Consider the following 12,422-nt stretch of genomic DNA (forward strand, 5'->3'; position numbering starts at 1 on the left):
ATAACCCAGAGATGCATTTTAAAAGAAAGGACACATTCTACTCATGTAAAAGCATGCTGATTCCTGGACCATCTGCGGGCCGGATTTAGAAGGCGATTGGGCCGGATCTGGCCCCCGGGCCTTAGCTTGCCTAGCCATGATCTAAGAGATAAGCTTTGTTGATGGCGTCCCATTCCACCTGTAAACATGCCCCTTCTGTGCATGCCCCTATCCCTCCCCTAATTGCTCCCTCTTATGTCACAAAGTCTTTCCCCTCAAATCTCGAACTCCTGTGAATTCCAAAATACGTATGTAAGACAGGAGCTAAGCATTGCTGTTCTGATGTGTTCCTCTGCTCCCATTACCTATCCATTCTCAAAGGAACATTGTAAACTTGCCACTGGATCAAAGGCTTGGTGGAGGGTCCATGCCTGTGATCCTGCTCTCCTAATAAAGATCAGATGTAACTTCACACATGCAGATTCTAGAGTGCTAGAAGAGGGAACATGGCACCTATACAGTGGTACCTTGGGTTACAGACACTTCAGGTTACAGACTCCACTAACCCAGAAATAGTACCTCGGGTTAAGAACTTTGCTTCAGGATGAGAGGCCCCATTAGCTAAAGTGGTGCTTCACGTTAAGAACAGTTTCAGGTTAAGAACAGACCTCCAGAACGAATTAAGTTCTTAACCACTGTATTTGTATTGTATCTTTCCACTGCTAGCTCCCCATTTTAACATAGGAACGATTATTTCTTCACATTTAGGAGCATGATCATTGTACAATACAGCCCATGGCTGTATATGTATATGCTGCGATGGCTCAACCAATGGATTCTTACAAATACCTATTGTTCTTTTGAATAAATATCAGTAGTTTTGGTGTGTTGGTATGCTTTTCTAGACACAGAAGGATTTAGATGCATACTCGGGACAACAAAGGTCCGTATAGTTAAAGCTATGATTTTCCCAGTAGTGATGTATGGAAGTGAGAGCTGGACCATAAAGAAGGCTGATCGCCAAAGAATTGATGCTTTTGAATTATGGTGCTGGAGGAGACTCTTGAGAGTCCCATGGACTGCAAGAAGATCAAACCTATCCATTCTTAAGGAAATCAGCCCTGAGTGCTCACTGGAAGGACAGATCCTGAAGCTGAGGCTCCAATACTTTGGCCACCTCATGAGAAGAGAAGACTCCCTGGAAAAGACCCTGATGTTGGGAAAGATGGAGGGCACAAGGAGAAGGGGACGACAGAGGCCGAGATGGTTGGATAGCGTTCTCAAAGCTATCAGCATGAGTTTGACCAAACTGCGGGAGGCAGTGGAAGACCGGAGTGCCTGGCGTGCTCTGGTCCATGGGGTCACGAAGAGTCAGACACGACTAAACGACTAAATAACAACAACTCAGGACAACATGCCATACAACACCAGTAAAAGATCCTGCCTTTCTGAAAGCATGTTTAGAGGTCTTAGGGGTCTCTCAAGCACACATGCGAACATTAGATAATTACCTCTTTAGACTGGGGATAGTCACTAATTGCTCACAGGGAGCCTGCTGGTTTAGATCCACAAACTATTTTGAGAACAGGGTGTATTATCCCATTACAGCAATTACACAATAGATTCTTACAAATGGGTTTTTGTTGGGACTGCCTAAGAAAAGTGTCCAGAAGCTGAAATTGCTTAAGGTCATTTGCTCAGAACTTGAAGATTAGAACTTGGAGAATTGAGCACATCTCAACCAGTACTTATACTGGCTGCCAGTTTATTTCTGAGGGTTGTGAACTTAGTTAATTAAAAGGTTTCACAGCCTAATTCCTACGCTTTCAATTTTTCTGCTAAGGATGGGACTTTGAACTCTGCTCAGCCCCACATTTTAAACAAGGTGGTAAGCCGATCTCTTTGCATGTGCAACCCATACACATGGGTACCTGAAGGGATAAATTGCAATCAAATATCCTTTCCTACCTATTAAAACCCATCCCACACCTTTAAGTAGGACTCATGTTGGGGACAATCCTATATTCACAAACACACAGACTCATTAATTACCTTATTGGTTTTCTAAAAATAAAATAAAAATCAATTGCTGCATTTTGCTAAAAATACTCATTCCAGAAACATACAAATGAATCCTGTGTAGCATAAAATTCCTTATGTTAACCATTCTTTCCCTGCCTTCGCCAAACCAAGTTTAACCATGTACATTTACAACATATCCCAAACTGTATTCACTGTATGAATACAGCCAAGCTATGGGTGTTGTACATTTTCCCCTAGTTGCATGCCATATCTGTTCCTGCTGTAGCACTTAAAGTGGACAGTAGTTCCAATTTTGAATTTGGTGTTATATCTGGGGATTGTTCTCAGTGGCATTAACTAGTAAAAATGCATGATGTAAATTCATCTGATTCAGTTTGAAATTCCTTTGTTTCTGCGTAGGACCCACACTGCAGAAAGGAATCCCACGGACAACAGGTGTCCCTTGGCCTAGCTGCACTGAAAAGATTGAGTCCAACTCTCATCAACATGGTCCATGGTGATGGGGATTTAGTCCAGCAATACCTGGAGGGCTGGAGCAACCTCACCACGGGCCTAAAGGCAGCTGAGTTCTTTCAAAATCTACCATGGGAAGGATAATTTATCCTAAAAGGCAGGTAAAAAACCCATCCAATATTTTATTCATTCACTGCTGTTATTCTAAAATGTGTGTGTTGTTTTGTGTGTTTTTTAAAAAATGTAACCTTATTATATTGTTTTACTATTTTAAAGCACCTTGGGAGGATAATTCCTTCTGAAAGGCAACACATTCAATAGACAACAAAGAAAAATTCTGTCCTATTAATGTCAAGCTGACCTCCAGCATTCTGACTAGTATATGTACCGTATTTTTCGCCCTATAAGACGCACTTTTCCCCCTTCAAAAATGAAGGGGAAATGTGTGTGCGTCTTATGGTGTGAATGCAGGCTTTCGCTGAAGCCTGGAGAGTGAGGGGGGTCGGTGCGCACCGACCCCTCTCGCTCTCCAGGCTTCAGGAAGCTATCCGCTAGCTGTGGGAGACCCAGCTCTCCCAGGGCTAGCGGAGAGCTTGCCTGCACCCAGAAGCTTGGGGTGCGCTGAGCTCTGCACGCCCCAAGCTTCGGGATTGGTGCAGCGCTCTGCTAGCCCTGGGAGAGCCGTGCGGCTCTCCCACGGCTAGCGGAGACCTTGCTGGCAACCAGAAGCTTGGGGTGCGCTGAGCTCCGCATGCCCCAAGCTTCAGGATTAGTGCAGTGCTCCGCTAGCCAGCACCCAGAGGCTTGGGGCACGCTGAACTCCACACACCCCAAGCTTCGGGATTAGCGCAGCGCTCCGCTAGCCCTGGGAGAGCCGCGTGGCTCTCCCAGGGCTAGCGGACTGCTTGCCGGCACCCAGAAGCTTGGGGCGCGCTGAGCTCCACACGCCCCAAGCTTCGGGATTAGCGCAGTGCTCCGCTAGCCCTGGGAGAGCCGCGCGGCTCTCCCAGGGCTAGCGGAGAGCTCGCCGACACCCAGAAGCTTGGGGCGCGCTGAGCTCCACACGCCCCAAGCTTCGGGATTAGCGCAGCACACCTGGGGGGGGGGGAAATAAAAAATTTTTTCCTTTATTTCCCCCCAAAAAACTAGGTGTGTCCTATGGGCCGGTACGTCCTATGGGGCAAAAAATACGGTACATCCTTGCTCAAGCACAGACTTCACCCTCCTTCTTTCAGAGTGAAATCAAGCTCACCCTCTGATTTGCTGATGAGAGCTTGTTTAACTGAGCAGCCAGGACTGGTGTGAGGTCTGTGCCTCTGGCCCAGCTTGTAAACGGGTGCCCTTGATAGGCCACACTGCTGAGGCCAGGTGTGACCACCTTGCAGTTCCAGAGCTGGCCCAATACATTTTGGCACCTGAGGTGAACCACAAAATGGCACTCACCCTCCCTGCCAGGGAAGAAGGGGCGAGGGAAGATCTATATCAGAAATGGGGTGGGGGATAAGAATCTACATCAAGATCTGCTGCCCCTGTGGATTCTACTGCCTGAGCGGGGCAGGGGGTGGGTCGCCTCATGGGTGGACTGGCCAAATGTAGGTCAAAGGCTGTGAACTCTTGCAAAGAAGTTGGCTAGCCTTTCATGTGCTTGTTTGGAATTAGCTGCCAAGTTGCCTCTTAGAATCTCACACCAGCAGGAAGGCAAATACCACAGTGAGAAGCTTTTAGCACCAAGGTCACCCTTCCAATACAAATACTGAAATTGACAGATTGCTTTCTGAAGTGCTAGCATTAAATGATCTCCTTACATGCTGCAGCATCTGCATAAGGATTCCCACCTATTTTGTAGCAGCTGTTAAAACTCTACCCCAGTAATGATTTTGCTGGGTAGCCTTGCAGAGATTTGGCTTTAGAGTAAATTTATACTCCAGACTGAAACTGGTTCAATTGACCAAGAATTCCCAATTTGTTCTACTGCACCCTAGGCACTTTAAGGTTCCCAGGCAAACTCATAACAGCTTAGTGAAATCAAAGGTGCTTTATCAAGTACCTGCAGGTGCTGCTCTGGGCTGGTCATAGTGGGAAATTAAAGAGTTCATGGAAAATAATCTTGGAGTGAATGTCTTGGACATAGTAGAATTTGAGTTGCTTATCCACTATCCCAAGAATCAGGAAAACAGTTGGACAGAAAGGATCTGATGGTGGCTTGGGGTAGAAATATATAGCTGGGTTGTCTTCTGCATATAACTGACAGTGAAAGTCCTTTTGATTTGATAAAGTCATATCAATGCTCTGTGCAAACAATGAACAGTCTTTATTGAGGATACTTGGATGTTTGTGCTAAATATCCATGAGTGGAAAGGCAGCATAGGCTTTTGCAAAGGGCATCATCATATAGTCTGGGTTCCAGTCCTCAGTCTGTTTTTTCCAACCTGTTTTTTTCCACGGGGGAACACTCTTTCTCTGTTTTCCTCATATTTGTGGGGCTCTCAAGGATTCATCTGTAGTCTTCTGCTATTCTTTGTCTGTACCCTGATCTTGCAAGGAGTGGTCAAATCTCATGCCTTTTAGTGGGAGCTGACAGCACCCAACTCTACCTCTCTGTGATTACAGTGGTACCTCGGGTTAAGTACTTAATTTGTTCTGGAGGTCCGTTCTTAACCTGAAAATGTTCTTAACCTGAAGCACCACTTTAGCTAATGGGGCCTCCTCCTGCTGCCGCACCGCTGGAGCACAATTTCTGTTCTCATCCTGAAGCAAAGTTCTGAACCTGAGGTACTATTTCTGGGTTAGCGGAGTCTGTAACCTGAAGCGTATGTAATCTGATGCGTATGTAACCCGAGATACTACTGTATAGCTAATGTCCTCCATCCAATCCTGCATGTCCAACTGATTGTCTGATATCTCGACTTGGATATTTTATCACTGTATCTTCATATTCTCTCAATATTACGATTCACCATGTTCTTCAGGCATGAAGCTATTGGCTTCATCATTCTCTCTCTCTCCTTTGCTCCCCATACTGAATCTGTTGTAAAACCTTGCTGCTTTGTACAGTATTGCAAAACATGACCTTTCCCTTTCCCTAGAATCATAGAATCATAGAATCATAGAGTTGGAAGAGACCACAAGGGCCATCAAGTCCAACCCCCTGCCAAGCAGGAAACACCATCAGAGCACTCCTGACATATGGTTGTCAAGCCTCTGCTTAAAGACCTCCAAAGTAGGAGACTCCACCACACTCCTCTGTTCCATGTTCTCATCTTCTTTTGCTTTGACTATTGCAACTTTCTCATCTCTGGCCTTAACTGTGACAACTCCATCTTTGCCATCATTATCATAATTCAGACACCAAAACTGTTGACCATTTGTTAAGCACCCTTAAGTATACAAAACTTTGGGAGGTTTGCAGAAATATACAAATACAAATTTATGCAAAAGTTTACCAGTGAAATACCAGAAATACCAGTCATAAAAACTATTGTATTGACAACCTACTTGAAATCAGTGCAGCAACTAAAATATTAAAATACCTAACCAATGGCTGTGCTCTGCAGCAGAGGGTCTCCTTTAGATATCATCTAATCCTGAGCCCTGTTCTGTACAATGTTTGAAGTGCTCCTTTCATGTGGTGGCATCTGCCCTTAGGAACTGCCCCCCCCCAATTACATATCAGACCAGTGCCATCTCTGTTGTTGTTGTTGTTGTTGTTGTTGTTGTTGTTGTTGTTGTTGTTGTTGTTGCAGTGCCTATTGAAGGTCTTCCTTTTTCAACAAGGCTTTAAAGTGGAGATTATTACTTTAATTTAGTAGTTGTTGTGTTGCATTGGTGCAAATATTTAATGTACCAGGTATATGTGCCCATTCTGGTTAAACTGGCTTGGAGAACAAAAAGCACCTAAAAAGCCCTCGCATAGACATCGGGTGAACTTTTCTAGGAAGTGCATTCTATAAATGAGCACCATCACTGAAAAGGCCCTTTTCCTGGTAGCCATCAACCTCACTTCCTTAGGCAGTAGAACCTGGAGATGAACTTCTGCTTCTGTGCTCCACCCCCAAACTCCTACGCTCACTAGTGATATGCTGAAACACACTCTTCAATTATTCTAAAGTTTTATTTCTCTGAAAAGAGGCTTCCTTCCACCTTCCTCATTCTCAGGGTACTTTAGAATTCTTCCAAAACCTTGGTGGGTGTATCATTGTGAATTGCGTATCATTGTGAATTGGCTGTGGGTGGTGGGTGTTCCCCACCCTTTCCATTAAACATTTATCCAGCACTATGCAGCCTCTCCAGCTCCCTAATCTAAAAAAGGCCCATTGGGAAGAGTTACAACATGAGGTCTCCTGTGGGTTTTAGTGGAAGCTGGGAAAGTTAACTATCATCATCATCCACTGATTTTTCTTTTAAAAAAAGAAAAGAACTAAAAATTCTTCACTTAAAGAAATAATGATGAACAGCTGTCATGGTAGGCAACCTTCCTGGTTCCCCATGCATACAGGAAAGCCCAGTTGAAGATGTCTTCGGGTTTCAGAAAGTGTGGGCACTTGGAGAGGATGATGATTTGTGGGCAGAAGGACACTCAAAATCCACCCTTGGCCATCTCAACCACAAGGAAAGCCTGAAAAAAAATTCTGTATGCCAACCACAATGTTTTCTCTTTCTTCTGCTAATTACTGAATGAAGGTTCTTTTCTCATTAACTGATAGAGGATAAGAAAAACAGAGCAAGATGCAGGAGAAATTTTCAGCAGCGAGCACACCAAGACTGATTGCCCTTGGATTTGGCACAAACTATTTGAGCTTACCTTCAAAGTACCTGCAATGAATGACCTTATCTCAGTGCCAGGTCCACAATTTGATGGGTCCTTGGCATGGGGCTGACAATGAACTCCACTCCCCCACTGATTATCCCTCGACCAGGATGGGTATAGCTCTGCCTGCAACATACGTCTATGGAATCAATGCATTTCATAGATGTATAGGGCAGGGCATTATATTTTGGGTAACTTAAGATGGCAGGCAGGCACCATAGACAGTGAATGGCAACATAGCTGGGCTCTGGTGGGCTAGTGAGGGGTCCTTTCAAGATTCTGGGTGCCCTTGACCAATGCTCCATTTGACCAATAGCTGATGACAGGCCTGCTTTATCTCTGCACTCTCATATCCTAATACCAGAGATGGGGGAGAAATTTGTTCTGTTTGCAAATCTACCTAATTCACACTTTTTGAAACTATACAATACATGAACCGAAAAACAACCGTTCTTGAAAATTCACATTTCCCTGAATCGTGTATTGCAGTTCTGCAGCCAAGCAGTGTGTACAAAATTGAATAAACCATAAAATGTATAAAGTAATAAAAAATTGCATTATATTGGGAAGATTGTGAAAATGAATATATTAGATGAAATTGCATGTTAAAAGAAATCCACATTAAAATGATGATGAATTTTCCGGAGGTCTTTTTACACCCACCCACCCCTTTTTTTTTGCAAACTGATGTGGAAATGTAGAGGATTGAAATTAAGATTGGAAAAATATGAAACTGAGAGGAAGTGAGGCTGACATTCATCCATCCCTATTTACCAGTAATGGGACAAAGATCACAGTCTCTGAGCTTCATATTTTTTCTTAATTAGTTTTTATTAAAGATTTTCTTGTTTTATTACAAATAAACATGGAAAGGTATGCTTGATATTAAAGGCCTGGACATAGTCATATGGATATAAGTGATCCTTTAAACATTAATATCAGTGTTCTATACTGAGCACAGAAATGAAATAATAAATAGCCAATTAACTGGTACAGAATCAGTGTAATATGGGCTGGCCATTTTGCCACTACCAGATCATAGAATCATAGAGTTGGAAGAGACCCAGAGGATTATTTAGTCCAACCCCCATGCAAAGCAGGAATATGCAACGCCATATGGGGATCAAACCTGCCACCTTGGTGTTATCTGCACCACGCTCTAACCAAGTGAGCTATCCAGACTAGTAACCTTGCAATTCCTAATTGTTTGGCAGTCTTAATACAGCATGGCTATGGTCTGAGTGGGCAGCTGGAAAATGATAGGAAGTCTAAATAAATGATCGTTTTAGTTATATAAGCCTTCCTTGGGCAAAGAAGCAAAGAAACACCAAGCGAGTCAGACAGCACCATAATCATCCATCATCTTTCTCATCCTAGACTGCAGGTAATGTCTTGTATATGGGATTGCTTTTGAAGATGGTTCAGGTACTTGAACTGGTGAAGAACATGGCTGCCTCAATCCTGGTTGGGGCCAGGTGGTCAAAACAAGCAACGCAAATCCTAAACTAGTACAGTGGTACCTCTGGTTACGTACTTAATTCGTTCCGGAGGTCTGTTCTTAACCTGAAACTGTTCTTAACATGAAGCACCACTTTAGCTAATGGGGCCTCCCGCTGCCACCGCGCCACTGGAGCCCGATTTCTGTTCTCATCCTGAAGCAAAGTTCTTAACCCGAGGTACTATTTCTGGGTTAGCAGAGTCTGTAACCTGAAGCGTATGTAACCTGAGGTACCACTGTAGTAAGTTTATCATGCAAGCCAGGGCATTTCTGGGCCTAAGTCAAAGTGCTGGTTTTCTGCTGTAAAGCCCTAAGGTTTTGGATCAGGTTATCTGAAGGAATGCCTGCACCCATCCAGGGATGGAATAATCTGTCAATTTTGGTTTCCCAAAGTTGTTATTCATGATTTCGCCTAATACAATGTATTTCTGTATGTTACTTCATGCATCTCTGTACAAATTATTTTGGCTGGTGGCCTGCATCGCAAAAGCCAAAGAAATGCAGATGTTGAAGGATAGCTGGAATACAGCTCCAACCATCCCTTACCAGGAGCCATGCTGGCTAGAGCTGATTGAAGTGGTGCTCAAGCAACATCTGGAATGCCAAAGGCTTTACACCTCTGCCGCAAAACAAGTTAAAGCAATTACATTGTGTGGATTTAATGGAATGCATTTTGCTGCTTTAGGAACATGTGAAGTAAATGATCAGTGCTTAAAAATATTGCGAAGTTGTTGTCTGGATTTTCTTGTTTCAAACATTTTGTGTGTGTTTCATGATTATGTAAGCTATCTTGTAAGGGAAATGCCCTAGAGGGCACCCTGTAAACAAACAAATCACCAAACAAGGCCTCCTAATTCCCTTTCCCCTTGCAGAGCTGCAATTCCCAGTCCATTTGGGAATTGTTGCTCTGTGAGGGAACAATAGGGGTCTCTTAGCAGCTCTCAGCACCCTGAACAAACTACAGTTCCCAGGATTCCTTGGGGGAGCCATGGACGTTTAAAATGACATGACACTGTTTTTAATGTGCAGTGCTGCTGGGCCCCACCTGCAGCAATTCTCCAGGGTTTCTGCATGAGTCCTTCCAAGACCTACCTGGAGAAACCAGGGACTGAACCTGGGACCGTTTTGCATGCAAATACGATGCTCCACAACTGAGTTACAGCACGTGTAATAGGGAGATGCCAAAGAAAACCCTTTGCATCTGCCATATAAGGGCCTCTGCACATTTCACCTCAAAGGTATAATGTTTCATTTGTACACACAGCCCCCAGCTCAGAATGTGTGAATGTGACAATGGCATCCTTCCAAACCCTCATCTTGGTGCAACGTCCTGCTGTGTGTACACTCATGGGCAAACATGGGTTTGCTGCTGAGTAATTTGTGAAACAGCCCTGAAGCGTTGTTGCTGCGTTTGCATTTTTTTAAATTATTTTTTAGTTAGTCAAGACATCTATTTAAATCCAGCAAGAAGGCATCTAAACGCTGGAAGAAAAGCTTCTGGATAATGTTGGCGAGAGAAACACCACCCCAACGAAAGAGGTGGGTTCTCTTCCAGAAACACTTCTTCAGATACATCCAAGCACGAATAAAATGAGCCTTCTTTAGTATCTAAAGCAATCCAGGCAAGCAAAGCAACTAGGATTCGGTAAGGTTTTACACAGAACGGCGATGACGACGACAGCAAAACCCCGACATGCTTTTTTTTCTGGGTAAGCTGAATGGAACTGAACAGCATTGGCGATGTGCGTCGTCAGTTTCCAGAATGGAGAGAGAGAGAGAGGAACGGCGAATCTAAATGTGTTACTTAAGACTGGAAGATTTCAGAGGATGAAAATGGAGACTGGGACTGCCAGGGGCTGCCAGTGCCTGCCATGCCGACAAATCTGATCTGGAAATGATGGATGCAAACGGGGTGGGTGGGTAGGTGGGAAGAACCGCATTCAGTAAGCTCCATCAAACTGCCATGCAAAACTAGCCAAAAGTGCTCATGTCCTTACCGTGCTGTGGCTGGCAGGCAATCCGTGTCTGGGAGCCTTCGGTCCCGCTAACTAGGCTCTGGGGGTTTTGTTTGCAAGAGAGATTGTCCTTTATGGGATCGGAGCAAGAAAATGGAGATATAAAGAGAAATGAACACAACGTGCAAGGCAAATAGCTGCAGTTCTTTAACATGCTTCCTGCGTTATTGTTAAGCTGCATCCGCAGTCGAGGAGGCTACGTTCCCCAAAATAGGACAGGCTGCTGTCAGTGGCTTGCTTGAAACCTGAGCAAGAATTTGCGGAACGGTGGAGAATCTGGGTTGCTGGAGTGTACGACCACAGCAAGAAATTGCTGGCAGTAGGGAGCAAGGATGCTCAGAAAGGGAGTGAAATTGCGAATTCGCCACTGACAGGACATGAGCCGGCCTGTGCTTCCACCCTCGTCTTAACCCTTAAGAGCCCAGCCTAAAAGGAGGAGGCGAACGCGCTCGAAGAACCACTATACTTGCCCTCATCATCCTTCTCTTTTTGGGTTGGGTGACGCGCTGAATTACGGCAGCGTCCCTGCTTCTGAGAATTCACATGCTCCAGCGTCCTGACATTATGCAGAGGTCTGCACATTTTTAACCCATCAGTAGCAGGGCTTCCTTTTCTACTGGCTGCTTCTCCCTTGGCCTCTGGGCAGCTGGATAACGAAAAGACACTCTGATGCTGAGTCTGAAAAAAGTCTGCAGGGGCGAGGTATCAAGTTTCCCCGTCGCTAGCGTTACTGAGGATATGGGATGGTCCAAACGAAAATAGATTGCATAAAAGAATCGATTCTTTATATCTTGGTAGCTGCCAGGGCTGTTTTTTTGTTTTTTTAGGGAGAAGAAGATTGGTAATAAAATGGAAATATTTAGAGGGATAAAATAAGGATTTATGGCACAGTCTAATCTGGTTCACAGCTATTGCTGAAGAATTCATTCAGAACGTATGGCATAGCAGAGAGCAAGATTTGTTTTCAGCTATGTGGCAGAAAGTTATTTTATATATAAAGGAGGACAACAGTATTAATACTGGTGCCTCCAGTGAGATACGCCACTATTTGGAATTTTTAGCAACTCTTCAACTTTAAATGAGAATGTTGTACAATCTGAGGACCACTTACTAATACCTACTTCAGTGTGTGTGGCCTGTATCTTTAAAGAGACGTGCCTAGTCTGTGATAGAAGCTCCCTCCCCTGTTTGGGTGTGGTACGCTCCATAATTTCCTGGGAACTAAGTTGGGAGTCTTAGGCTGTGAACACACCATAGCTTTAAAGCACATTCAAAGCACATAGACCTGCCCCCTCAAAAGAATTCATGGAATTACAATTCCCAGCAACCCTTAAAAAATGACAATGCCCAGAATTAATATTTTCTTGGCAGGGGGTTGGACTCGATGGCCCTTGTGGTCTCTTCCAACTCTATGATTCTATGATTCTATGTATGCAGCCACAGCCTTGCCTGCATAAGCAAGTTTTAGCTACTATACTGAATGTATCGGCTGTTCACCGGTAAACACAACAGTTGAACTGATCCTGATTCCTGCTGCTTTGTGGTATTAGGCAGGGCTGGCCCAATACATTTTGGCACCTGAGATAGACCCCTCTCCACCAGGGAAGGGCAGGTGAGGGAAGTTCTA

General features: G+C 44.3%; 1 protein-coding gene and 1 long non-coding RNA gene across 2 annotated transcripts in view; one reads left to right on the forward strand and one right to left on the reverse strand.

Annotated features, from left to right (window-relative positions):
* Nucleotides 1-11,212, reverse strand: part of AMMECR1 (AMMECR nuclear protein 1) — a 127,289-nt gene extending 116,077 nt beyond the window's left edge. The window contains exon 1 of the mRNA XM_082208660.1: nt 10,778-11,212. Coding sequence (XP_082064786.1) covers nt 10,778-10,976 — 199 coding nt within the window. The 5' untranslated portion in view covers nt 10,977-11,212. The remainder of the gene's footprint in view (nt 1-10,777) is intronic.
* Nucleotides 2,431-9,174, forward strand: LOC309524220. Its single transcript, XR_014215865.1, has 3 exons — nt 2,431-2,636; nt 8,660-8,798; nt 9,027-9,174. It is a non-coding gene; the product is annotated as an uncharacterized lncRNA (long non-coding RNA).
* Nucleotides 11,213-12,422: the final 1,210 nt, after the last annotated feature.

This window comes from Podarcis vaucheri, assembly GCF_965113315.1.
Source record: "Podarcis vaucheri genome assembly, chromosome: Z".
Classification (NCBI taxonomy): Eukaryota; Metazoa; Chordata; class Lepidosauria; order Squamata; family Lacertidae; genus Podarcis; species Podarcis vaucheri.